This window comes from Bos grunniens, chromosome 15 (genome assembly GCF_055505025.1).
Source record: "Bos grunniens cultivar Pamir isolate PY7600 chromosome 15, Bosgru_T2T1.0, whole genome shotgun sequence".
NCBI lineage: Eukaryota > Metazoa > Chordata > Mammalia > Artiodactyla > Bovidae > Bos > Bos grunniens.
This window is the reverse complement of record NC_141179.1, coordinates 79,667,572-79,694,474: the sequence shown is the minus strand read 5'-3', so window position 1 is coordinate 79,694,474 and position 26,903 is coordinate 79,667,572. Positions and strand designations below refer to the sequence as shown.

General features: G+C 38.0%; 3 protein-coding genes and 1 pseudogene across 3 annotated transcripts; all 4 read right to left on the bottom strand.

The window, feature by feature from the left end:
• Positions 1-443: 443 nt before the first annotated feature.
• Positions 444-1,922, bottom strand: LOC147358651 (olfactory receptor 8K3-like). Its single transcript, XM_086341729.1, has 2 exons — positions 1,699-1,922; positions 444-1,161 (listed from the first exon to the last, which is right to left on the bottom strand). Exons 1-2 carry the CDS (start codon positions 1,920-1,922, stop codon positions 444-446), a joined length of 942 nt encoding a protein of 313 aa, XP_086197855.1.
• A 3,541-nt stretch (positions 1,923-5,463) lies between these two features.
• LOC147358650 (olfactory receptor 8K3-like) lies at positions 5,464-6,682 on the bottom strand. The gene has a single exon (XM_086341728.1). The coding sequence runs from the start codon at positions 6,680-6,682 to the stop codon at positions 5,741-5,743; it is 942 nt and encodes a 313-aa protein (XP_086197854.1). The 3' UTR covers positions 5,464-5,740.
• Positions 6,683-17,442: 10,760 nt separating this feature from the next.
• On the bottom strand, positions 17,443-21,751 carry LOC147358649 (olfactory receptor 8K3-like; annotated as a pseudogene).
• A 3,855-nt stretch (positions 21,752-25,606) lies between these two features.
• LOC147358648 (olfactory receptor 8K3-like) lies at positions 25,607-26,841 on the bottom strand. The gene has a single exon (XM_086342096.1). The coding sequence runs from the start codon at positions 26,615-26,617 to the stop codon at positions 25,607-25,609; it is 1,011 nt and encodes a 336-aa protein (XP_086198222.1). The 5' UTR covers positions 26,618-26,841.
• Positions 26,842-26,903: the final 62 nt, after the last annotated feature.

Sequence of the window (26,903 nt, the reverse complement as noted above, 5' to 3'; positions counted from 1 at the left end):
AATACATGCCTTAGAGAAGTATAGTGAATAAAAGCATAAGCATGTGCTTACATAAAACCACATGTATATGCACAAACACACGTAGACACTAGGAAATTTATTCTAATAGTTGGGGATAACAATAATCATTTGAATCTTTTTATATATGCTATTCTTTTTCACTTGACTGTCTTTACTTGTCCTTAGAGTGTCCTAACTCATTCTAAGGTATGGTGCTATTTACTTAATTATATTTGTAATTCATCTCTTCCCCTCAAGAAAGGCAGATATTTTCTCCCTTTGGGTGCTAAAGTATATATAGCACATAGAAGTATGACTAGCCCTTAGAAGGCAATTTCTAAATATGTGCTGAACATTTCCATATTTTTATTCTTTTCAGAGACACACAGAGAACAGTTTGAAGCCCATCACCTAAATTATATGATTCATATTGTACACAAGACTTAAGAGAAAGAATTGCATATTCTGTTCCATGTACTTTGTAGGGCACGTTTTACATCTTTGTTCCTCAAACTGTAGATCAAGGGATTTAGCATAGGGATAATGACAGTGTAAAATATAGATGCCATTTTATCTGTGTCAAATGAATGGTTGGACTCTGGTTGCACATACATGAATATTAAAGCCCCATAGATCACTGTGACCACCGTCAGGTGAGACCCACAGGTAGAAAAAGCCTTTTGCCTGCTTTCAGCAGAGCTCATCCTAAGAATGGATGCAAGAATAAGAAGGTAAGACACAAGAACTATCAGAGGAGAGAAAATCAAATTAAAACCTGCTGAGATAAGAATAATCAGTCCAATTTCACTTGCATTTGAGCAGAGCAAAGATAACAAGGGAAGACTGTCACAGTAGAAATGTCTGATGACATTATAGCCACAGAATGATGAGTCAAATATCTTTACAGTGATAAGAAGAGATTCAAATATGCTATAGAAATATGGCATTGCCACCAGCACTTGACATACCCTTTGCGACATGACCACTGGGTAGAGCAGAGGGTTACAGATGCCCACATAGCGGTCATAGGACATTGCTGCCAGAATAAAAAGCTCACTAATAATGAACACGAGAAAGAAACTGAGCTGTGTGGCACAAAAGTAATAGGAGATTTTATTTTGATCCGCCACAAAATTTACTAACATTTTGGGGCCCATGGTTGTTTTTTTTTTTTTTTTTTTTTCCTCTAATTTTATTTTATTTTTAAACTTTACATGATTGTATTAGTTTTGCCAAATATCAAAATGAATCCGCCACAGGTATACATGTGTTCCCCATCCCGAACCCTCCTCCCTCCTCCCTCCCCATACCATCCCTCTGGGTCGTCCCAGTGCACCAGCCCCAAGCATCCAGCATCATGCATCGAACCTGGACTGGCAACTCGTTTCCTACATGATATTTTACATGTTTCATTGCCATTCTCCCAAATCTTCCCACCCTCTCCCTCTCCCACAGAGTCCATAAGACTGTTCTATACATCAGTGTCTCTTTTGCTGTCTCGTACACCGGGTTTTTGTTACCATCTTTCTAAATTCCATATATATGCGTTAGTATACTGTATTTATGTTTTTCCTTCTGGCTTACTTCACTCTGTATAATAGGCTCCAGTTTTATCCACCTCATCAGAACTGATTCAAATGTATTCTTTTTAATGGCTGAGTAATACTCCATTGTGTATATGTACCACAGCTTTCTTATCCAGAATAACCAAGATCGGTGAAAGCCACATGCCTGAGAAAGAAGTACATGGGTGTCTGTATCCTGGAGTCCCTCTTGGTGAGGATGACGATGCCCAAATTGCCCACCACTGAGATCACATAGATGATGAGGAAGAGCCCAAACAGTGGAGCCTGCAGCTCAGGGCGGTCTGTGATTCCCATGAGGATGAATTCACTCAGCACTGTTCTGTTGTGTTTTCCCATCTGAGCTTATTGGAAAATCTACTCTTGACAGAGATATCAGCATAGTCATGTAGTACATTTAGGTAAATTTTTGGTATTTTATATATCTACATTTACATTTTAAGCTTAATACTCTATGCCCTCTGCCTGGAAATAAAGCATAGATGTATAGAAATATTAACAGAAATGAAGATAGAAATACATGTGGAGATAGGGAGAGATGTGTAGCTTCCCAAAGGGGAAAATTTGTCCTCCAAATAATATTTGATAATGCTTTGAACAATCTTGGTTTTCATCACTGCAGGACGAATACTACTGGCTTCTAATAGTTAAGATTTAGTGAGGCTTCTGAACATCCTACTAGATTAGGGCAGATCCAATAAATAAGGATTGCTGCTGCTGCTGCTAAGTCACCTCAGTCATGTCCAACTCTGTGCACCCCATAGACGGCAGCCCATCAGGCTCCGCCATCCCTGGGATTATCCAGGCAAGAACACTGGAGCGGGTTGCCATTTCCTTCTCCAATGCATGACAGTGAAAAGTGAAAGTGAAGTCGCTCAGTCGTGTCCAACTCTTAGCGACCCCATGGACTGCAGCCTACCAGGCTCCTCCATCCATAGGATTTTCCAGGCAAGAGTACTGGAGTGGGGTGCCATTGCCTTCTCCAAATAAGGATTATACAGCCCAAAATGTCAGAGAACTAAGATTGGTGAACCCTGATCATGTGTGTGCACATAGCTACAGTCCATAGGGTAGCCAAGAGTCAAACACAACTGAAGTGACTTAGCACACACACATAGATCCATACAAAGGTAAATAAAAAACAGAAAAGAAAAGAAATGATATACACTTTACCTTCTTTATGGGTGGGAATGTTTAGAGGCCCTCACTTTAAAACATATTTATGTGAAAGACTTTATGTCTACTGAATGCACAGGATGAAATGATGAACACACTTGCCTAATATTGGGAAGAGATCTGAAGTTAAAGAAATTCTATCAGATCATGTTAAACATAATCGGCTTTCGTATCAGGAAACATTTTGAGAAGTGTGCATAGACGGTATAATCCATTATATGTACGTTTTTGGTACATACAAAGTAGTACTTTGGCAAATACAAGCTATCTTAATCTCTTTATGCATGCATGCCTGCTCAGTCACTTGAGTTGTGTCTGACTCTTCCCAACCCCATGCACCTTAGCCCACCTGCCTGCTCTGTCCACAGGGTTATCCAAGCAAGAATCCTGGAGTGGGTTTCTATGCCTTCCTCCCGGGGACTGAACCCTTGTCTCCTGCAGTGCGGGTGGATTTTTTACCACTGAGCCATAGGAGAAGCCCCTAATGTCTTTATATCCCTCAGCAAAATCAACTATTTCTTGCAAGATTGTTGGGAAGATAATTAAGAATGAAATCTTTCAGTATATTCATGGAACCTGTAATATTCCATGGAAATATCTTCGTATGTCAGCTAAATAGGATTTTCCTGATATTTATTTTTCATTTCTTAATGGATACAGCAAGTTACCTAAAACAGATTGTTTTTACACATGTACATACAAATTCTGTTTGTGTGACTAAACTTTTTTTCAGGGGTATGATGATGAATAGATATTGTGTTTCCAGGTAAGAGTCCTCAGTGCCCCCACCATGACCAACTTGATGCCTACAAGGGGTATAGAATCAGTGCTATATTGCAAATCATCAGACAATCTAGATATTGGTAAAATATGGCACCACACAAAATATACTATCTGTTTACCTGTAATGAAAACTCTTCTTAGCTTTCGCATGTGCTTCATAAAATACATATTGTGAACAATTTATGGATTCTTTTCTGCCCTCTGAGACTGATCTCTAAGGAGATGCCAAGCAATTTCTTGATCATCCCTGAAGCATTTGAAATCTTAACAGAAACAAGGGAGGAGATGTGGCTATTAGTAGTCTTGAGCAATTTGTGTTTCCCAGTAGCCTAGTCAGACTTATTTGTGTGCATTTCATTTTCCTTTTCCTCATACTTGCTGCTGATGCTGCTAAGTTGCTTCAGTCAAGTCCAACTCTGTGCGACCCCATAGGCAGCAGCCCATACTTAGGTTTGTATTAATTCTGTTCCTATGGTTCACCCTAATACGACCTCATAAGGATTTGGATTAAGATATATTTTATCCATAGTACAAGCCCTTCAGCGTTCCTGTAGCTCCACAGTAATCTCCTTAAGTAGATAGCATAATGGAGATGTATTAAGTCATTGTCTTATTTAAAATGTTTAAATGCACTAAATATAATAATATGATGTGTCTAGATAAGATCATGTTTCCTTTTTATTTTTTCATTTTAAAACTCTAGGGAGAGGAATTAGCTACTTCTATTTTACATTCTCATTCCATACAACATCAGCATCATTTTATTACAGAACTCTCTTTCATTTGCTTTGTTTTCATTACATTTCAATGTAATGAAACGTTGAATTCAACATTTTCACTACCACATGCAATACCTACCCATTCTCATTTTTCTGTCTCAATTCACAGATTCTACTGTGCTTCATGTAAGCCTTGCATGATCAATATATTTTGCAGTATTGTCATATTTTGTGCACATGTTTTACTATGTCTACATATTATTATTGAGCAGCAAATTGCATTGTTTAATGTAATTTGCTGATTATTTGTCATATACCATGATGTGATTTTTTTTTCTTTATTCATTACAGTAAAAAATACATAAAGAAAGTTGTGGATCTTTTCTTTATTAATGCATATGTTGTTTTTTCATCCTCAGCTATCATGAACACTACTACAACATATACGCCAATAAAAAGCCTTGAGTTTAACATGTTAATATGTTGTGAACAAATTCTACGTGATACACACATCACATATCTGCCTCTGTGAGTGTTCCTGTGTAGACAGAGATAGAGACAGGACTTTTGAGTTTTTATGCCAGTCTGATTTGAGAGTCCATACCACAGATCATGGGAGAAGTGCTTGCTTTTTTCAAATGCCAAATTTTTAACAAAATATCACAGGGCATCACAAAGAAACACACAGAAACATCACAAGGAAAATAGATCAATTCAAATAAACATAACTCTCCCATATATAAACAAACTGAGGACACAGACACAGGTAGAAAGTAATTTAAAGAGAACCAAATCAAAAACTCAAAAGCCGAAAACAACAATTGAATTAAAATTTTACTACCTGGTTTCACCAGCAGATTAGAACAATCAGTAGTTAATAATCAGGGAATTAAACTCAAGTCATTTTAAAGTATTGAGTATGAGGAGTGAATAATAATAATACTAATAGTAATAATAGTAAGTGAAGAGATACTCAGGGACTTAGATGACACCACTAAAAGAGTTTATTTAAGGAAATAATGGGCAAGAATTCCCCACATTTGAATAAAGACCGATACAAAAGTACAAATGCAAGAAACTAACACATATAAGTTGGGGAAAAACTTCCATAGCTCACACAGAAACATATTATGATCAAGTTGTGGCAATTAAGTCATTTAAATTTCGCTTCTGTACCTACTACTCTTCCTTACCCTCACATAGCATACACACAGTCCTTGATTGCTCTGATGGTCTATTCTACTGTCCTCTAAAATATACTTAATTGTTATGCCTATATTTCATCACTTCTCAGAGATGGCAAAGGTTTTGCCTTTTTATTTTTGCCAATGTGTTTATATCACTTACGAGTGTGACTATCAAATAGAATACTCCAAATTCATGATGATCTTATATGTATTTGCTTTTCCCTCTGGAAGCACCCACCACAAGGTGGAAAGTAGCCAACCTAGTTTGTAGGAATGACATTGACAGTGGCTTTTAAGGAAAGATATTGCAAAGTTTTTTCCATGTCCTTTGTAGTGCATATTTTACATCTTTGTTTCTTAAGCTATAGATCAAGGGATTCAACATAGGAATAACAAGGGTGTAAAATATAGATGCCACTTTATCAGTGTCAAAGGAATGACTGGACTCTGGTTGCACATACATAAATATCAAAGTCCCATAGAATACGGTGACCACTGTCAGGTGGGATCCACAGGTAGAAAAAGCCTTCCGCCTACCTTCAGTAGAGTTCATCCTGACAATAGCTGCGAGGATGAGGAGGTAAGACACAAGGACTATTAGAAGAGAGAAAATCAAATTAAATCCTGATAAGACCAGGATAATTAATTCAATTTCATGTGTGTTTGAACAGAGCAGTGATAATATGGGGAGACTGTCACAATAGAAATGACTGATGATGTTATAGCCACAGAAGGATGAATTAAAAATGTTTACAGTGACTAGAAGAGAAACTAATGTGCTATAGAGGTAGGGGATTGCCACCAGTGCCCAACACACCCTTTGGGACATGATGACTGTGTAAAGCAGGGGGTGACAGATGGCCATGTAGCGGTCATAGGACATTGTGGCCAGAATAAAAAGCTCACTAATAATGAACACAATGAAGAAAGCCAGCTGTGTGGCACACAAATGATAGGAAATTTTATTCTGATTCACAACAAAATTTACCAACATTTGGGGTCCTACAGATGTTGAATAACCCAGATCAGTAAGAGCCAGGTGCCTGAGAAAGAAGTACATGGGTGTCCGTAGCCTGGAGTCCACCTTAGTGAGGATGACCATGCCCAAGTTGCCCACTGCTGAGATCATGTAGATGATGAGGAAGAGCCCAAACAATGGAGCCTGAAGCTCAGGGCAGTCTGTGATTCCCATGAGGATGAATTCGCTCAGCACTGTTCCATTGTGTGTTTCCATTTAATCAGAAAACCTATTTTAATAGAGACATTGTATAGTCAATGATATCATTAATGAACTTTAGTGATTTCTTTTAGTTTACATACATGACATAAATAAAATAAATGTAAATTATATTTTAAACACAAAGAAAAAATTCTGCATCCTATAAATAAAACATACAAATATAAATAGAAATAAAAAAGAGAGGTAAATATATATCTGGAGAAAGAGAGAGACCTGTAGTTTTTCACTGGTGAAGATTAACCCCTCAAAGAACATGTAACAGTATTTTGAGGCATTTTGGTTGACAGCACTGGAGGTACTGTCAGCACTGTCAGCACTCGAGATCACAGTGAGACTGGTATTTATCCTAGTATATTAGGGCTGCCCCCCAAACAACAAGGGGGCTTCTCCAATGGCTTAGTGAGTAAAGAATCTGCTTGCAATGCAGAAGACTCAGAAGACATGCGTTCAATCGCTGGGTTGGAAGATACCCTGGAGGAGGAAATGGCAACCCACTCCAGTATTCTTGTCAGGAAAATTCTGGATAAATTTTCTGTGGATAAAATCTGTGGGATCACAAAGTGTTTGACGTAGCAACAAGGAATTATACAGCCCAAAATGCCAAAGGGCCAAGACTGACCTGAGTTAGTAGATGTGTGGATATAGATATGGATTGATATAAATATAGATGAAGGAAACATGTCTAAAACATTTTATAAATTTTAGGTGCTGTTTTATATGTGAAGGTAAGCTTGTCTGTCATCTTTTTGTATAATGACCATCACACCATTATATTTACAAAATTAAAGTCACATAATATTACATACTACACATGCTAAACTTTACCTCATAAAAAATAAAACCCAAATTGCAATTATGTGTGGAAAGATCTAGAAGCCTTTATGTTAAAATAAGTTTATCTGAAAGCCTTTATGTCTATAGGGGGTGCAAGATGATAAAATTAATACATTTGACCAATATTGAACAGAGGTTTAAAAATAAGGGAGTTCTAACATATCATACCACACTGTTTTTTTGTTTTTGTTTTTGTCTTTTTTTTTTTTTTTTTTTTACAGGGAAACATTTCATATAACATACATGGGTTCATATAATCTCTGTTACAGCTATACGTTTTGTATATGCAAACGAGTACCCTGGCAAATATGGTAGGTTATTTCAATTTCTTTCCTGCCAGGTTGTTGGGAAGATATATGAGATTTAAACATTTAATTCCATTTATGTTATCTGAAAATACCCTTCAATGTCTAATACATAGAATTTTTGTGTGCATTTGCTTTTAATTTCTTAGTGGAGAAAGCACGCTACCTGAATTGGATTCTCCTTACACATGCATATATAAATTATTTTTGTGTGACTTCCTTCTTGGGTGTATGATGGTGAATAGACTGGGGACTGTGTTACCCAGGAAACAGCCCTCAGTGTCCCCACTCCCCCCATGACCCCTCCGCATGACTGCAACTGGGACCATCAGTGAGCTCTTGCTCTAGGTATTTTAATTTTCTATATAACTTAAAATGTGTAATATATATTTACTTAAAATGTAACATTTTTCTTCCTCCCCAACTACATTTTCATTAAAACTGACATATACTGAATTATTTGTAACATGGACAGTATATTTAGCCAAGGAGAAACCGAGATCACAATGAGGAAACTGAGCATCTTGAGAGACTGTGATGTAACTAAAGTTGGTTTTAGATAATGAAGTTTCATAAATACTTCCTTGGGATAAAAGGGTTCTCTAGAGAAAAAGAAAAGTTTTTAAATTATTATATATTACACAATCAGTCAGTCAGTCAGTTCAGTTGCTCAGTCGTGTCTGACTCTGCGACCCCAAGAACCGCAGCATGCCAGGCCTCCCTGTCCATCACCAACTCCCAGAGTTCACTCAGACTCACGTCCATGTCACATACTGAAAAAAGTTAAAAAAGGATATACAAGCATACATCTGTATCTATCTATCTATGTTTATATGTATCATACATTTCCAGAATGTTTTTTGTCTGCTTTCACATTAAGGCTGCAAATAGCATCCATACAACATTAAATGCAGAGGTATAAGTACAGTGAATTAAAGATACATATGAATAGTCCTCAGAAGACATCATTCTTATCATGAATATTACTCAGAAAACAGAATGATACCAGACTAGAATGTAGATTTTTAACGGAAAAGAATTGACCGAGGTTTGCAACACTGTACAGTATGTGGTGATCAAAACCATCTCAAAGAAAAAGAAATGCAAAAAGGCAAAATGGTTGTCTGAAGAGGCCTTACAAATAGCTAAGAATAGATGAGAAGCTAAAGACAGAGGAGAAAAGGAAAGATACAGCATCTGAATACAGAGTTCCAGAGAATAGTAAGGACAGATAAGAGAGCCTTCCTAAGTGATCAATGCAAATAAATAGAGGAAAACAATAGAATGGGAAAGGCTAGAGATCTTTTCAAGAAAATTACAGATACCAAGGGAATATTTCATGCAAATATGGGCTCAATAAAGGACATAAATGTTATGGACCAAACAGAAGCAGAAAATATTAAGAAGAGCTAGCAAGAATACACAGAAGAACCAAAAAAATTTAAAAATTAAAAAAAAAACACAAAACTTAATGACCCAGATAACCAAAATGGTGTGATCACTCAATATGGCAGCAAATTTGCAAAACTCAGTAGTGGCTGCAGGACTGGAAAAGGTCAGTTTTGATTCTAATACCAAAGAAAGGCAGTGCCTAAGAATGTTCAAACTACCACACAGTTGCACTCATCTCACATGCAAGCAAAGAAATGCTCAAAATTCTCCAAGCTAGGATTCAACATTACATGAACCGAGAACTTCCAAATGTTTAAACTGAATTTAGAAAAGGCAGAGGAACCAGAGATCAAATTGCCAACATCCACTGGATCATAGAAAAAGCAAGAGAATTACATAGGAACATCTACTTCTGCTTCATTGACTGTGCCAAAGCCTTTGACTGTGGATCACAAAAAACTGGGGAAAATTCTTAAAGAGATGGTAATACTAGACCACCTAACCTGCCTCCTGAGAAACCCGTATGCAAGAAGCAACAGTTGGAACCAGACATGGAACAAGGTGTCCTTTGCCAACAAAGGACTGTATAGTCAAAGCTATGGTTTTCCAGTAGTGATGCATATATGTGAGAGTTGGACCATAAAAAAGGCTGAGCACTGAAGAACTGATGCTTTTGAACTGTGGTGTTGGAGAAGACTCTTGAGCATCCCTTGGACTGCAAGGAGATCCAGACAGTCAGTCTTAAAGGAAATAAATCCTGAATATTCATTGGAAGGACTGATGCTGAAGCTGAAGCTCCAATACTTTGGCCACCTCATGTGAAGAGCTGACTCATTAGAAAAGACCCTGATGCTGGGAAAGATCGAAGGCGGGAGGAAAAGGGGATGACAGAGGATGAGATGGTTGGATGACATCACCGACTCAATGGACATAAGGTTGAGCAGGATCCAGTAGATGGTGAAGGACAGGGAGACCTGGCATGCTGCAGTCCATGGGGTTACAATGAGTCAGACACAATGGAGTTTCAACAACTAAAAGAAAAGCAATCAGTTCAGTTCAGTCGCTCAGTCGTGTCTGACTCTTTGCGACCCCATGAATCACAGCAGGCCAGGCCTTCCTGTCCATCACCAACTCCCGGAGTTCACTCAGACTCACGTCCATCGAGTCAGTGATGCCATCTAGCCATCTCATCCTCTGTCGTCCCCTTCTCCTCCTGCCCCCATTCCCTCCCAGCATCAGAGTCTTTTCCAATGAGTCAACTCTTCGCATGAGGTGGCCAAAGTACTGGAGTTTCAGCTTTAGCATCATTCCTTCCAAAGAAATCCCAGGGCTGATGTCCTTCAGAATGGACTGGTTGGATCTCCTTGCAGTCCAAGGGACTCTCAAGAGTCTTCTCAAACACCACAGTTCAAAAGCATCAGTTCTTCCGTGCTCAGCCTTCTTCACAGTCCGACTCTCACATCCATATATGACCACAGGAAAAACCATAGCCTTGACTAGATGGACCTTTGTTGGCAAAGTAATGTCTTTGCTTTTGAATATGCTGTCTAGGTTGGTCATAACTTTCCTTCCAAGGAGTAAGCATCTTTTAATTTCATGGCTGCAGTCACCATCTGCAGTGATTTTGGAACCCCCCCACCCCCCAAAAAAAAGAAAAAAGAAAAGCAATAGCAAGGGGAAAAAATGTCATTTTTTTAAAATGTACTAATGCTTTACTAAAAAAAAAAAAAAAAAGAATAAGAAATAGAATTGATACTATTACAAGAAAAACAAGTATCAGGATTTTCTGTGAACTCTAGAAAGTAAATAAAAATATAATATTCATAAAATTAGATTATGTTTGTGTTTATTGGAAATCCACATTCATCTCATCAAATACATTGCTTATAAGGTTTTGAACCTCTGATGTCCTAACCTATTACCATATACATGATTTCTTATATCAGAAATATGGCACTACAAATAGGAAACCATGAAGTGACATAAATCTTTGTTTATTTGCTTATGAAAGGCTACAACCAAAAAAAAAAAAAAAAAAAAAAAAACTACACTGGTAAATGCTGATTTACCTGTAAGATAAGGTGGGGCAGGGAGAGGGGGCATTGAAGAGAATTTTTTTGTTTGTTTCACCAGCTTTAGAATTGTATGAAATGTATGAAACTACTTTTCCGTAGTTTACTGCTACTGCTGCTAAGTCACTTCATAGTTTACTACCTGTGCTGACCTTCTGATTATTATTTTTAGAACTATACTCTAAAAAATTATGTGTTTTTTGTCCAATTCCACTGGAAACTGAACTTGCTGGATTGCAGATTCACCGTAACACTGGGTACTCGAAATCCCTAGCCTCCAAAAATTTCTTTTCACATCACAATGCAAGATGTAAAACCCTGGTTTTGCTCATCAAAACATCAGAAACACTCCCATGAATATATTGATTTAATTATTCATTAAAAACACAATATTTTGAGAAGGCAATAAGATCCCAGAGCCACTAACTGACTAAGGACTTGGAAGAACACCAAACTAGAAATTGACCACCAGCAGCTTTGTAATTCTGACTTAATTTTTTTTTTAATTACTGAATCTTCAGGTTTTCTTGTCCCACAGTTGTGTCTTTTTTTATTCATACAATTAATTTATAGAAAACATTTGTTGCTATTGTTCAGTCCCTAAGTCATGTCAGTCTCTGTGACCCAATGGACTGCAGCACACCAGGCCTCCAAATATTAAATAATATGACACTGACATTTCAAAGATGCTTCTTAGTATTTGTGAAAATATTTGAACAGTTATAGGCAGGAAAAGGGTTGCAGTTCTATTCTGCTCATACATTATCAGTAGAAAGTTGTACATGGAAAAGAGCCAAATATCCTCATGTTTTGCTGTGATTTGTCATAGAATAAAACTGCCATCTTGCAAATGCCACCAAAGCTATCCATCTATGTTAAAATAAGGCACCACATGAAATATGCTATTTACCTGTAATGAAACCTCTGTTTGACTTTCTCATGTGCTTTGCAACACAAATAGTGAGAACAATTTATGCATTTTTCTCTCCCTCTCTGACTCTCCCTGAGGAGTTGCCAAGCAATTTCTTGACTGTCCCTGAAGCATTAAAATATCACAGAATGCAAGTAATGAAGTGTATTTATTAACAATCCAGAGCAGTTTGTATGTACCTGTAAATAAGTTACATACATTGGTTTCCTATTTTTTACCCTTTATTAATATTCCCTTTTTTTCTGCTTTCATGGTTAATTTCTGTACCCATTTGGATAGCTGTGGTGCCCATTTGTTTAGCTAAATATCAGTCTAGTGTCACTGTGAAAATTATTCTTTTTTAAATTTTTATTAACTTTTAAATGAATAGACTTTCAGTACAGCCAAATGCTCCTCAAAATATAAGTGGGCTTCGTCTAATCATTTGAAGGTCTTCAAAAGGAAACACTGAAGTCCTTTAAAGGAAAAAGTGTCTGTCTCTAGACACTATGTAAGTAATTAAATAAACTGAAAGTAACAATGCATCAGGTAGATTATATATATATATATATATATATATATATATATATATATATATATATGCTGCTGCTAAGTCGCTTCAGTCGTGTCCGACTCTGTTCGACCCCATAGACGGCAGCCCACCAGGCTCCCCCGTCCCTGGGGTTCTCCAGGCAAGAACACTGGAGTGGGTTGCCATTTCCTTCTCCAACGCATGAAAGTGAAAAGTGAAAGTGAAGTCACTCAGTCGTGTCTGACTCTTAGCGACCCCATGGACTGCAGCCTACCAGGCTCCTCCATCCATGGGATTTTCCAGGCAAGAGTACTGGAGTGAGGTGCCATTGCCTTCTCCGATACATATATAGGACAGGGAGCTATATTTAATATCCTGTAATAAGCCATAATGGATATATATATATATATATATATATATATATATATATGTATATATATACTGCTGCTAAGTCACTTCAGTTGTGTCTGACTCTGTGCAACCCCATAGACAGCAGCCCACCAGGCTCCCCCGTTCCTGGAATTCTCCAGGCAAGAACACTGGAGTGGGTTGCCATTTCCTTCTCCAATTCATGAAAGTGAAGTTGCTCAGTCGTGTCTGACTCCCAGCGACCTCATGGACTGCAGCCAACCAGGCTTCTCCATCCATGGGATTCTCCAGGCAAGAGTGCTGTAGTGGGGTGCCACTGCGTTCTAGTCTTTATCTATTTCCATATTCCACATTGATCCCTCCCCCCACTTTCCACTTTGGTAACCATAAGCTTTTCTTCCATGCCTCTAGGAGTTTATTTCTGTTCTATGCTAAGCTAGTTTGTAGCATTGCTTTTATTTATTTTTTTTTTTTCTCATACACAGGGTTATCGTTACCATCTTTCTAAATTCCATATACATGCGTTAGTATACTGTATTTATGTTTTTCCTTCTGGCTTACTTCACTCTGTATAATAGTCTTCAGTTTCATCCACCTCATTAGAACTGATTCAAATGTATTCTTTTTAATGGCTGAGTAATACTCCATTGTGTATATGTACCACAGCTTTCTTATCCATTCATCTGCTGATGGACATCTAGGTTGCTTCCATGTCCTGGCTATTATAAACAGTGCTGCGATGAACATTGGGGTACACGTGTCTCTTTCCCTTCTGGTTTCCTCAGTGTGTATGCCCAGCAGTGGGATTGCTGGATCATAAGGCAGTTCTATTTCCAGTTTTTTAAGGAATCTCCACACTGTTCTCCATAGTGGCTGTACTAATTTGCATTCCCACCAACAGTGTAAGAGGGTTCCCTTTTCTCCACACCCTCTCCAGCATTTATTATTTGTAGACTTTTGGATTGCAGCCATTCTGACTGGTGTGAAATGGTACCTCATAGTGGTTTTGATTTGCATTTCTCTGATAAAGAGTGATGTTGAACATCTTTTCAAGTGTTTGTTAGCCATCTGTATGTCTTCTTTGGAGAAATGTCTATTTAGATCTTTGGCCCATTTTTTGATTGGGTCATTTATTTTTCTGGAGTTGAGCTGTAGGAGTTGCTTGTATATTTTTGAGATTAGTTGTCGGTTGCTTCATTTGCTATTATTTTCTCCCATTCTGAAGGCTGTCTTTTCACCTTGCTAATAGTTTCCTTTGATGTGCAGAAGCTTTTAAGTTTAATTAGGTCCCATTTGTTTATTTTTGCTTTTATTTCCAATATTCTGGGAGGTGGGTCATAGAGGATCCTGCTGTGATGTATGTCAGAGAGTGTTTTGCCTATGTTCTCCTCTAGGAGTTTTATAGTTTCTGGTCTTATGTTGAGATCTTTAATCCATTTTGAGTTTATTTTTGTATATGGTGTTAGAAAGTGTTCTAGTTTCATTCTTTTACAAGTGGTTGACCAGATTTCCCAGCACCACTTGTTAAAGAGATTGTCTTTAATCCACTGTATATTCTTGCCTCCTTTGTCAAAGATAAGGTGTCCATATGTGCGTGGATTTATCTCTGGGCTTTCTATTTTGTTCCATTGATCTATATTTCTGTCTTTGTGCCAGTACCATACTGTCTTGATAACTGTGGCTTTGTAGTAGAGCCTGAAGTCAGGTAGGTTGATTCCTCCAGTTCCATTTTTCTTTCTCAAGATCGCTTTGGCTATTCGAGGTTTTTTGTATTTCCATACAAATTGTGAAATTATTTGTTCTAGCTCTGTGAAGAATACTGTTGGTAGCTTGATAGGGATTGCATTGAATCTATAAATTGCTTTGGGTAGTATACTCATTTTCACTATATTGATTCTTCCAATCCATGAACATGGTATATTTCTCCATCTATTAGTGTCCTCTTTGATTTCTTTCACCAGTGTTTTATAGTTTTCTATATATAGGTCTTTAGTTTCTTTAGGTAGATATATTCCTAAGTATTTTATTCTCTTCGTTGCAATGGTGAATGGAATTGTTTCCTTAATTTCTCTTTCTGTTTTCTCATTATTAGTGTATAGGAATGCAAGGGATTTCTGTGTGTTGATTTTATATCCTGCAACTTTACTATAATCATTGATTAGTTCTAGTAATTTTCTGGTGGAGTCTTTAGGGTTTTCTATGTAGAGGATCATGTCATCTGCAAATAGTGAGAGTTTTACTTCTTCTTTTCCAATTTAGATTCCTTTTATTTCTTTTTCTGCTCTGATTGCTGTAGCCAAAACTTCCAAAACTATGTTGAATAGTAATGGTGAAAGTGGGCACCCTTGTCTTGTTCCTGACTTTAGAGGAAATGCTTTCAATTTTTCACCATTGAGGATAATGTTTGCTGTGGGTTTGTCATATATAGCTTTTATTATGTTGAGGTATGTTCCTTCTATTCCTGCTTTCTGGAGAGTTTTTATCATAAATGGGTGTTGAATTTTGTCAAAGGCTTTCTCTGCATCTATTGAGATAATCATATGGTTTTTGTTTTTCAATTTGTTAATGTGGTGTATTACATTGATTGATTTGCGGATATTGAAGAATCCTTGCATCCCTGGGATAAAGCCCACTTGGTCATGGTGTATGATCTTTTTAATGTGTTGTTGGATTCTGATTGCTAGAATTTTGTTTAGGATTTTTGCATCTATGTTCATCAGTGATATTGGCCTATAGTTTTCTTTTTTGGTGGCATCTTTGTCAGGTTTTGGTATTAGGGTGATGGTGGCCTCATAGAATGAGTTTGGAAGTTTACCTTCCTCTGCAATTTTCTGGAAGAGTTTGAGCAGGATAGGTGTTAGCTCTTCTCTAAATTTTTGGTAGAATTCAGCTGTGAAGCCGTCTGGACCTGGGCTTTTGTTTGCTGGAAGATTTTTGATTTTAGATTCTACATGTAAGCGATATCATGCGGTATTTGTCTTCCTCTTCCTGACTTCACTTAGTATGATACGCTCTAAATTTATCAATATTGATATAAGTGGCATTATTTCATTCTATTTTTATGACAACAGTATTTCATCATGTACACACACCACATCTTTATCTGTCCATCTCTCAGCGGGCAGGTGTCTTCCATATCTTGGCTACTGTTAATAGTGCTTCTATTGTTAACAGTGCTTCTATTGTTAATAGCGCTTCTATTGTTAATAGCGCTTCTATGAACCTTGAGGTTCATGTATTTTTTTGAATTGCTCTTCTCCATATGTGTGCTCAGAAGTGGGATTGCTGGATCATATGGAAACTTTAGCTTGTACAGGAACCTCCATACTGTTTTCCATAGCGGTGATGGCAATTCAGTCTAAGTTGTGCCCGACTCTTGCGACCCCATAGTGGCAGCACCAAATTATATTTCCACCAACAGTGGAGGGGGATTTCCTCTTCTTCATACCCTCTCTGGCATATACTATTTGTAGACTTTTAAAATAATAGTCATTCTGAACAGTGGGAAGTGATATCTTACTGTAGTTTTGATTTGCATTTCTCTAATAATTATCAAAGTTGTGCATCTTTTTATATGCTTATTGGCCATTTGTATGTCTTTTTGAAGAAATGTCTATTTAGATCTTCTGCTCATTTTTTGACTGGGAGCAGACTTCCCCTAAATATACACATATTCCATTCACTCAACTTCTCAAGTGTTTATTTAAGCATCATTCTTACACAAGGCTACCTGACAACTTTAATCAAAATTTAGGCTGCATCCTGGCTATGTCCTCTTTTTCATTTTAATATTGCTCAACAACATCAATCATACTATATAGCTTACTTTTCATTCTGCAAATTTTCTGTATTTTCTCTAAGCCTCATGAAGAATGAGTCTTGGTTGTTAAAAAGCCAATGCATGTTTAATTTCTTAAATGAATCATTTATGTAATATTTATCAGCCATTCTTTTTTGTAACTTTTACTCTGCTAGCACTACAGAAAAACTGTGAATGTACTATACATTATTTGGTTTATAAAAATTAGTGTTTTAAGGAAGAGACACATAATAGGCCACACATAAGAACACACAGGAATGGCAGATGAGGGCCTGAAACTAGGCATGGGTGAATATCTGAGCAGGGATTAGTCATCTGTTAATGATATATTTTGTTTCAGAGTAATGAATAGTTTTCTTTATTTCTATGATTCTCATACATCAATTCTTCTTCATCCAATAGAGGTAAATTTACAAAGCTTAAACAACACCAATAATGGTATACATTCACTAATACATTGCCCATTGTTAACATATCCTAGAGTAAATTTTAAATAGTATATTTGCACATATTTTCCAGTTTATAGACAGGGCATTTTTACCTCTTTGTTCCTCAAACTGTAGATCATTGGATTCAGCATGGATATTGCTGCTAACCACTTCAGTATTCTTGCCTTGAGAACCCCATGAACAGTATGAAAAGGCAAAATGATAGGATACTGAAAGAGAAACTCCCCAGGTCAGTAGGTGCCCAATATGCTACTGGAGATCGTGGAGATATAACTCCAGAAAGAATGAAGGGATGGAGCCAAAGCAAAAACAATACCCAGCTGTGGATGTGACTGGTGATAGAAGCAAGGTCCGATGCTGTAAAGAGCAATATTGCATAGGAACCTGGAATGTCAGGTCCATGAATCAAGGCAAATTGGAAGTGGTCAAATAAGAGATGGCAAGAGTGAATGTCGACATTTTAGGAATCAGTGAACTGAAATGGACTGGAATGGGTGAATTTAACTCAGATGACCATTATATCTACTACTGCAGGCAGGAATCCCTCAGAAGAAATGGAGTAGCCATCATGATCAACCAAAGTATCCGAAATGCAGTACTTGGATGCAATCTCAAAAATGACAGAATGATCTCTGTTCATTTCCAAGGCAAACCATTCATTATCACAGTAATCCAAGTCTATGCCCTAACCAGTAATGCTGAAGAAGCTGAAGTTGAACGGTTCTATGAAGACCAGAAGACCTTTTAGAACTAACACCCAAAAAAGATGTCCTTTTCATTATAGGGCACTGGAATGCAAAAGTAGGAAGTCAAGAAACACCTGGAGTAACAGGTAAATTTGGCCATGGAATACGGAATGAAGCAGGACAAAGACTAATAGAGTTTTGCCAAGAAAATGCACTGGTCATAGCAAACACCCTCTTCCAACAACACAAGAGAAGACTGTATGCATGGACATCACCAGATGGTCAACACCGAAATCACATTGTTTATATTCTTTGCAGCCAAAGATGGAGAAGCTCTATACAGTCAGCAAAAACAACCAGGAGCTGACTGTGGCTCAGACCATGAACACCTTATTGCCAAATTCAGACTTAAGTTGAAGAAAGTAGGGAAAAACCACTATACCATTCAGGTATGACCTAAATCAAATCCCTTAGAATTATACAGTGGAAGTGAAAAATAGATTTAAGGGCCTAGATCTGATAGACAGAGTGCCTGATGAACTATGGAATGAGGTTTGTGACACTGTAAAGGAAACAGGGATCAAGACCATCCCCATGGAAAAGAAATGCAAAAAATCAAAATGGCCATCTGGGGAGGCCTTACAAATAGCTGTGAAAAGAAGAGAAGCAAAAAGCAAAGGAGAAAAGGAAAGATATAAGCATGTGAATGCCGAGTTCCAAAGATTAGCAAGGAGAGATAAGAAAGCCTTCTTCAGTGATCAATGCAAAGAAATAGAGGAAAACAACAGAATAGGAAAGATTAGAGATCTCTTCAAGAAAATCGGAGATATCAAAGGAACATTTCATGCAAAGACAGACTCAATAAAAAACAGAAATGGTATGGACCTAACAGAAGCAGAAGATATTAAGAAGAGATGGCAAGAATACACAGAAGAACTGTAAAAAAAAAGATCTTCATGACCCAGATAATCACGATGGTGTGATCACTGACCTAGAGCCAGACATCCTGGAATGTGAAGTCAAGTGGGCCTTAGAAAGCATCACTATGAACAAAGCTAGTGGAGGTGATGGAATTCCAGTTGAGCTATTCCAAATGCTGAAAGATGATGCTGTGAAAGTGCTGTACTCAATATGCCAGCAAATTTGGAAAACTCAGCAGTAGCCACAGGACTGGAAAAGGTCAGTTTTCATTCCAATCCCAAAGAAAGGCAATGCCAAGGAATGCTCAAATTACTGCACAATTGCACTCATCTCACACGCTAGCAAAGTAATGCTCAAAATTCTCCAAGTCAGGCTTCAGCAATATGTGAACCGTGAAATTCCTGATATTCAAGTTGGTTTTAGAAAAGGCAGAGGAACCAGAGATCAAATTGCCAACATCCGCTGGATCATGGAAAAAACAAGAGAGTTCCAGAAAAACATCTATTTCTGCTTTATTGACTATGCCAAAGCCTTTGACTGTGTGGATCACAATAAACTGTAGAAAATTCTTCAAGAGATGGGAATACCAGGCCACATGATCTGCGTCTTGAGAAATTTGTATGCAGGTCAGGAAGCAACAGTTAGAACTGGACATGGAACAACAAACTGCTTCCAAATAGGAAAAGGAGTACATCAAGGCTGTATATTGTCACCCTGTTTATTTAACTTCTATGCAGAGTACATCATGAGAAACTCTGGACTGGAAGAAACACAAGCTGGAACCAAGATTGCTGGGAGAAATATCAAGAACCTCGGATATGCAGATGACACCACCCTTATGGCAGAAAGTGAAGAGGAACTCAAAAGCCTCTTGATGAGAGTGAAAGTGGAGAGTGAAAAAGTTGGATTAAAGCTCAACATTCAGAAAATGAAGATCATGGCATCCAGTCCTATCACTTCATGGGAAATAGATGGGGAAACAGTGGAAACAGTGTCAAACTTTATTTTTGGGGGCCCCAAAATCACTGCAGATGGTGACTGCAGCCATGAAATTAAAAGACGCTTACTCGTTGGAAGGAAAGTTATGACCAATCTAGATAGCATATTGAAAAGCAGAGACATTACTTTGCCAACAAAGGTTCAAGGCTATGGTTTTTCCAGTGGTCATGCATGGATGTGAGAGTTGGAGTGTGAAGAAGGCTTAGTGCGGAAGAAATGATGCTTTTGAACTGTGGTGTTGGAGAAGACTCTTGAGAGTCCCTTGGACTGCAAGGAGAGCCAACCAGTCCATTCTGAAGGACATCAGCCCTGGGATTTCTTTGGAAGGAATGATGCTAAAGCTGAAACTCCAGTACTTTGGGCACCTCATGGGAAGAGTTGACTCGTTGGAAAAGACTCTGATGCTGGGAGGGATTGGGGGCAAGAGGAGAAGGGGACGACAGAGGATGAGATGGCTAGATGGCATCACTGACTAGATGGATATGAGTCTGAGTGAACTCGGGAGTCGGTGATGGACAGGGAGACCTGTCATGCTGCGATTCATGGAGTCACACAGAGTCGGACACGACTGAGCAACTGATGTGATCTGATCTGATCTGATTGCTGCTAATTCACTCCAGTCGTGTCTGACTCTGTGCCACCCCATAGACGGCAGCCCACCAGGCTCCCCCGTCCCTGGGATTCTCCAGGCAAGAACACTGGAGTGGGTTGCCATTTCCTTCTCCAATTCATGAAAGTGAAAAGTGAAAGTGAAATTGCTCAGTTGTGTCCGACCCTCAGCGACCCCTTGGACTGCAGCCTACCAGGCTCTCCCATCCATAGGATTTTCCAGGCAAGAGTACTGGAGTGGGGGTGCCTTTGCCGTTTCTCAGCATGCGTATTAATAAAGTATAAAATAAAGATGTCATTTTATCAATATCAAAGGAATCACTTGATTTGGGCTGCATGTACATAAAGAAGAGAATACCATAGAATATGACTGTCACTGTCAAATGAGATCCAGAGGTGGAGAAGCCTTGTGTCTTCTTTCCGCAGAGTTCATCCTAAAGATGGTGACAAGGATCAAGATATAGGACACAAGAACTATCAGAAGAGATGAAACCAAATTAAAAATTGAAAAGATCAGAATTATCCATTTAATTTCACGTGTGTCTGAACAGAGCAAAGATATCAAGGGCAGATTATCACAGAAATGCTTAATGACATCATGACCACAAAAAGATGAAATAAAAATTTTTATGATGGTTAGCAGAGACAAAAAGAGGCTGTATAGATAGGGAATGGCCACTAGTGTGTGACATAATCTTTGTGACATGATGCTTGTGTAGAGCAGAGGGTTAAAGATGGCCACGTAGCAGTCATAGGCCATAGCAGACAGAATGAAAATTTCACTGGTGATAAACCTACTGAAGAAAGAGAGTTGGGTAGCACACCAATGATAAGAGACTGTATGCTGATCTATGGCAAAATTTACTAGCATTTTGGGTCCTACAGCTGTTGAGTAACCAAGATCAGTAAAAGTCAGATGTATGAGGAAAAAGCACAGGGGTGTGTGTAGCCTGGAGTCTATCATGGTGAGAATGATCAAGCCCAGGTTATACCCCACTGAGACCATGTAAACAATGAGGAAGAGTCCAAATAAAGGCGCCTGTAGCACAGGGAGATCGGTGATTCCTACGAGGATGAATTCATTCAGCATCATCAGATTGTGTTTGTCCAGCCAGGCCATTTGGGAAATATAAACTGAGAATAAATATAAAAATAATGATTAACCTTCATGAGCTATGATGAGGTTATCATTGTAATAAGTGGTTACAATCTTAAATCTTATGTTTATGGTTTGTTAATTTAATTGGCAGCTCAGTTTTCTCTCTCCCAAGTCACTTTAGCTCCTGACAGGTGTCTTAGACATGACACATAAACAGTACAAAAAAACAAAAATAAATAATTGACTTTATATAAATGAAAATTAAAACAAAGTTTTGTCTGTCAAAGGACATTCTCAAAGTATTAAAAAACATGACCCTCACAATGGAAAAAGTTGGGAATCATATGTCTGATGTGTCTAATACATTGAATATACAAAACACTTTTATAATTCAACAATAGAAAAAACACCCAAATTAAAAGCAGACAAAGGATGTGAACAGAAATGTCTCACAGAAGATAAACAAATGGCCAATAATCACCTGAAAAGATGTACAAAACACCATGGACAAGGGTGAACCTCGGACCTTCACTGTGCACACTAAGGACGGAGGTTAGAGAAGCTAAATCATTTCTAATCCTTCTCCCCCACCGCCTCCGCTGGTGCCAGCAACTATACCTTTCAACAATAAATGCATGACAGTAAATGTAATCTACAAAGAGAGATCAAAAATATATGTTTAAATGCTTATAGTTAAACATCAAAGTAATTTTTTGAGAAAGAATAAAGTGAGTTTTGGAAAGAGCTACTAAATAAATAAAGAATGGAAAATAACCTTAATTTTAAACAAAATATACATTCCCATTTCATAATTTTGAAAGGACTGTCCTGTGCGTAAATCTGTATCTGTACAGATTTTCTTTTTCATTCCAGTCTCCATTAGATGTGCAGTTAGTCATTTAAGGGATGATTTGACAGTCTCAAAGATTTGTAGGTGGGAGGGAGTGAGAGTCCTCTAACCAGAATTAGATATTATAGGGTGATGAAGTCACAATGTAGTGAAATGGATGCTTTAATATTTTATTTTGACCTCACCTCTAGCAAAAAATAAAAAATGATGACTTTCAAATGGCATTGATCCTTGCAATATATGGATAAATCTGGGAAACTCGTATATTAGAAGCAAATAAATTATAAGGACTATAAACACATTGATATAATGCCTTTAATTCAGACATATTTGGAAAACACTGTGAGAATCTGTCATTATTTGGTGTTAAAATTTTGAAATAAATTCCATTTATATCAACTCTATATCATATTTATATACCATTTTATATCATATGATATCAAATATTATATTTCATATCTTCATTAAGAGTCCAAGTATAATCATGAAAATCTTAAAAGGTGGAGTTTCTTAATAATATTAACTCCCTTTCCAAGGGTTATATTTTTTTTTCACTATTCAAAGAGGAAAAGCCTATAGTATCAAACTAAATGTGTAGCATTCATCAAAAAACATAATAAAGATGTTTTTTGTTGTTCAGTCACCCATTGTGACTGACTCTTTGCAACCCCATGGACTGCAGCACGCCAGGCCTCCCTTGTCCTTCACCATCTACCAAAGTTTACTCAAGGTTATGTCCATTGCATCAGTGATGCCATCCAGCTATCTCTCATCTTCCAATGCCCTCTTCTTCTGCCCTCAGTCTTTTCCAGCATCAGGGACTTTTCCACTGAGTCATCTATATGCATCAGATGACTGAAATACTGGAGCTTCAGCTTCAGCATCAGTCCTTACAATGAGTATTCAGTTGATTTGCCTTAAGATTGAGTGGCTTGATCTCCTTTCCGTCCAAGGGACTCTCAGGAGTCTTCTCCAGCACCACAGTTCTAAGGCCTCAATTCTTTGGTGTTTTTTCTTCTTTTATGATTCAACTCTTACAACCATACATGAACACTGGGAAGACCATAGCCTTAACTATACGGACCTTTGTTGGCAGAGTTATGTCTCTGCTTTTCAACACACTATCTCGGTTTATCATAGCTTTCCTGCCAAGAAGCAATCATCTTCTGATTTCATGGCTGCAGTCACCATCCACAGTTATCTTAGAGCCCAAGAAGAGGAAATCTTTCACTACATCCACCTTTTCCCCTTCTATTTGCCATGTACAATATTATAGAACTCCGCCCATAGTTCTTCAGGCACATTGTTTACTAGATCTAATGCCTTGAATCTATTAGTTATCTCCCCTGCATATTTACAGAGGATTTGATTTAAGTCATACCTTAAAAATGAACATTCAGAAAACTAAGATCATGGCATCTGGTCCCATCATTTCATGGCAAATAGATAGGGAAACAATGGAAACAGTGAGAGACTTAATTTTTGGGGGGCTTCAAAATCACTGCAGATGGTGACTATGGCCATGAAATTAAAAGACACTTGCTCCTTGGAAGAAAAGTTATGACCAACCTAGACAGCATGTTAAAAAGCAGAGACATCACTTTGCCAACAAAGGTCCATCTAGTCAAAGCTATGGCTTTTCCAGTAGTCATGTATGGATATGAGAGTTGGACTATAAAGAAAGCTGAGCATGGAAGAATTGATGCTTTTGAACTGTGGTGTTGGAGAAGACACTTGAGAGTCTCTTGGATTGCAAGGAGAACCAACCAGTCCATCCTAAAAGAAATCAGTCCTGAATATTCATTGAAAGGACTGAGGCTGAAGCTGAAACTCTAATACTTTGGCCACCTGATGCAAAGAACTGACTGGAGAAGACCCTGATTCTGGCAAAGACTGAAGGAAGGAGGAGAAGGGGATGACAGAAGATGAGATGGATGGCATCACGGACTTGATGAACATGAGCTTGAGCAAGCTCCGGGAGTTGGTAATGGACAAGGAGCCCTGGCGTTCTGCAATGCATGGGGTTGCAGAGAGTCAGACATGACTTAGGGACTGAATTGAACTGATACCTGGCTGGCCTAGTGGTTTTCCCCACTTTCTTTAGTTTAAGCCTGGATTTTGCTATGAGAGCTGATGATCTGAGTCACAGTCAGTTCCAGGTCTTGTTTTTGCTAACTGTAAACAGCTTCTCCATCTTTGGCTCCAAAGAATGTAATTGATTCTAACACCAAAAAAAAAAAAAAAAAGATGTTCTATTCATCACTGGGGAAAATGCAAAAACAGTAAGTCAAAAGAACCTGGAGTAAAAGGCAAATTTGGCTTCAAAGAATAAAATGAAGCAGGCTACTCTACAAAAATAGTCTACAAAATAACTAATAACTATTTTTGTATGCTGACATTATAGCCATCAACCTGGTAAAATTCACTTCTCATTTCTAATATTTTAGCTTGAAATTTATTTTTTGAATTTTTATTTAACACATATCCATTTGAGAATAACTGCCATTTTATTTCTATTTCTCCAAGCTTAAAAATATTTGTTTCATAATTTGACAGAAATTTGAGATGGCAGCAACCATAAAGGGGATATGGCTAATGTTTCATTAAGGCAAATATTTTTGATGTATTGCTCATTGCTGTACTCGCCAGCAAAAGAACATTAACTGCCATCTTCTACTTAGCCAGTATGATGGTCACTAGTATTTAAATGTTATGTAATACACACACACACACACACAGAAAAGCATTTTATTAAAAGACACAAGAATGTCTTTAAAAAATATTTAATGATGGATGTAGTAAAAAAAAAAAAAAAAGGCTTCCCTTCAATTAAAACATAAACACTTGGCAAAGTGAGAACAGTGATCTGGACTTGAGTCTCTTGCACTGAAACCTGAGGTTAAACCAAAGTTGACACAGAATGATCACAACTTGAACATCTACAGTTGACACAAGAAAAACCATTTCTAGTTTGCGTGATTTTCACATATTACTGCTTTTGAGTAATTTGTCACAGAAAATAAACAGTTGTCCATAATCTAATTTATCATGCATGCCTTCTATGTTTACTTTTATATAGGAATTTTGCAGAGATTTTTCCACATTCTATGCAGAGCACCTTTTACTTCTTTGTTCCTCAAGCTGTAGATCATAGGGTTCAGCATGGGTATGACCAAAGTGAAAAATACAGAGGCCATTTTGTCAGTATCAAAAGAGTGGCTGGACTTGGGCTGCATATACGTAAAGGCTAGAGTGGCATATAGTACAGCCACCACTGTCAGATGAGACCCACAGGTGGAGAAAGCCTTCTGCCTGCCCTGTGCAGTGTTCATTTTTAGGATGGCCTTAAGGATCAGTATGTAAGATACAAGCACTATCAGAAAAGATGAAACCAAATTAAACACGGAACAGATCAGTATGAACAGCTCGATTTCCCATGTGCTTGAGCACAGCAAAGTTAGCAAGGGGAGACTGTCACAGTAGAAATGACTGATGATGTTATAGCCACAGAAGGATGAAATAAATATCTGGATGGTAGTTACTAGAGAAACGGAGGCACTGTAAACATAGGGGACTGCGACCAGCAGCCAGCATACTTTTGGTGACATAACTACTGTGTAGAGTAGAGGGTTGCAGATGGCCACGTAATGGTCATAGGCCATTGCCGACAGGATGAAAAGTTCACTGATGATGAACAAGATGAAGAAAGTCAGCTGCGTAGCACACCAATGATAGGAGATTGTGTTTTGATCAGTTACAAAAGCTACCAGCATTTTGGGTCGCACAGATGAGGAATAGCCAAGATCGATGAAAGCCAGGTTTCTGAGAAAGAAGTACATGGGTGTCTGTAGCTTGGAGTCCACCTTGGTGAGAACAACCATGCCCAAGTTTCCCACTGCCGACACTGCATAGATGGTGAGGAACAGCACAAAGAAGGGAGCCTGCAGCTCAGGCCGGTCTGTGATTCTCATGAGGATGAATTCACCAGGCACTGTTTGATTTTGTTTGTCCATCCAGGCCATCAAGGGAAATAACTGTGGGAAGAGCCGTAAGAATAGATGTTGGGGTTCAGAAGATACCATCTGATAAAAGTTTAGTATGCAGAGCCATTATGTGTAAGATGAATCTAATTATTTTAAATGGAATGATTTAAAACAAGACTCACCTCCATCATTGAACCTGGAACCAAATTTAGAAACCATTATAAGGTAAGATGGACTTCACTGGTGGATCAGTGGTACAGAATCTGCCTGCAATGCAGGAGAGGTGGTTTGATCCTGGAAGATCCCCTGGAGAAGAAAATGGCAACCCACTCCACTCTCCTTGCCTGGGAAATCCCATGGACCGAGGAGCCTGGCAGACTACAGT

Bases quoted from the DNA above. Each gene is read 5' to 3' on its own strand.
- LOC147358651 (XM_086341729.1), bottom strand. From the start codon at position 1,922: ATGGGAAAACACAACAGAACAGTGCTGAGTGAATTCATCCTCATGGGA. The intron at 1,162-1,698 runs ATAAGAAAGCTG...AAAAAAAAAAAC, and splicing joins ACCGATCTTGGTTATTCTGG to AACCATGGGCCCCAAAATGT.
- LOC147358650 (XM_086341728.1), bottom strand. From the start codon at position 6,682: ATGGAAACACACAATGGAACAGTGCTGAGCGAATTCATCCTCATGGGA.
- LOC147358648 (XM_086342096.1), bottom strand. From the start codon at position 26,617: ATGGTATCTTCTGAACCCCAACATCTATTCTTACGGCTCTTCCCACAG.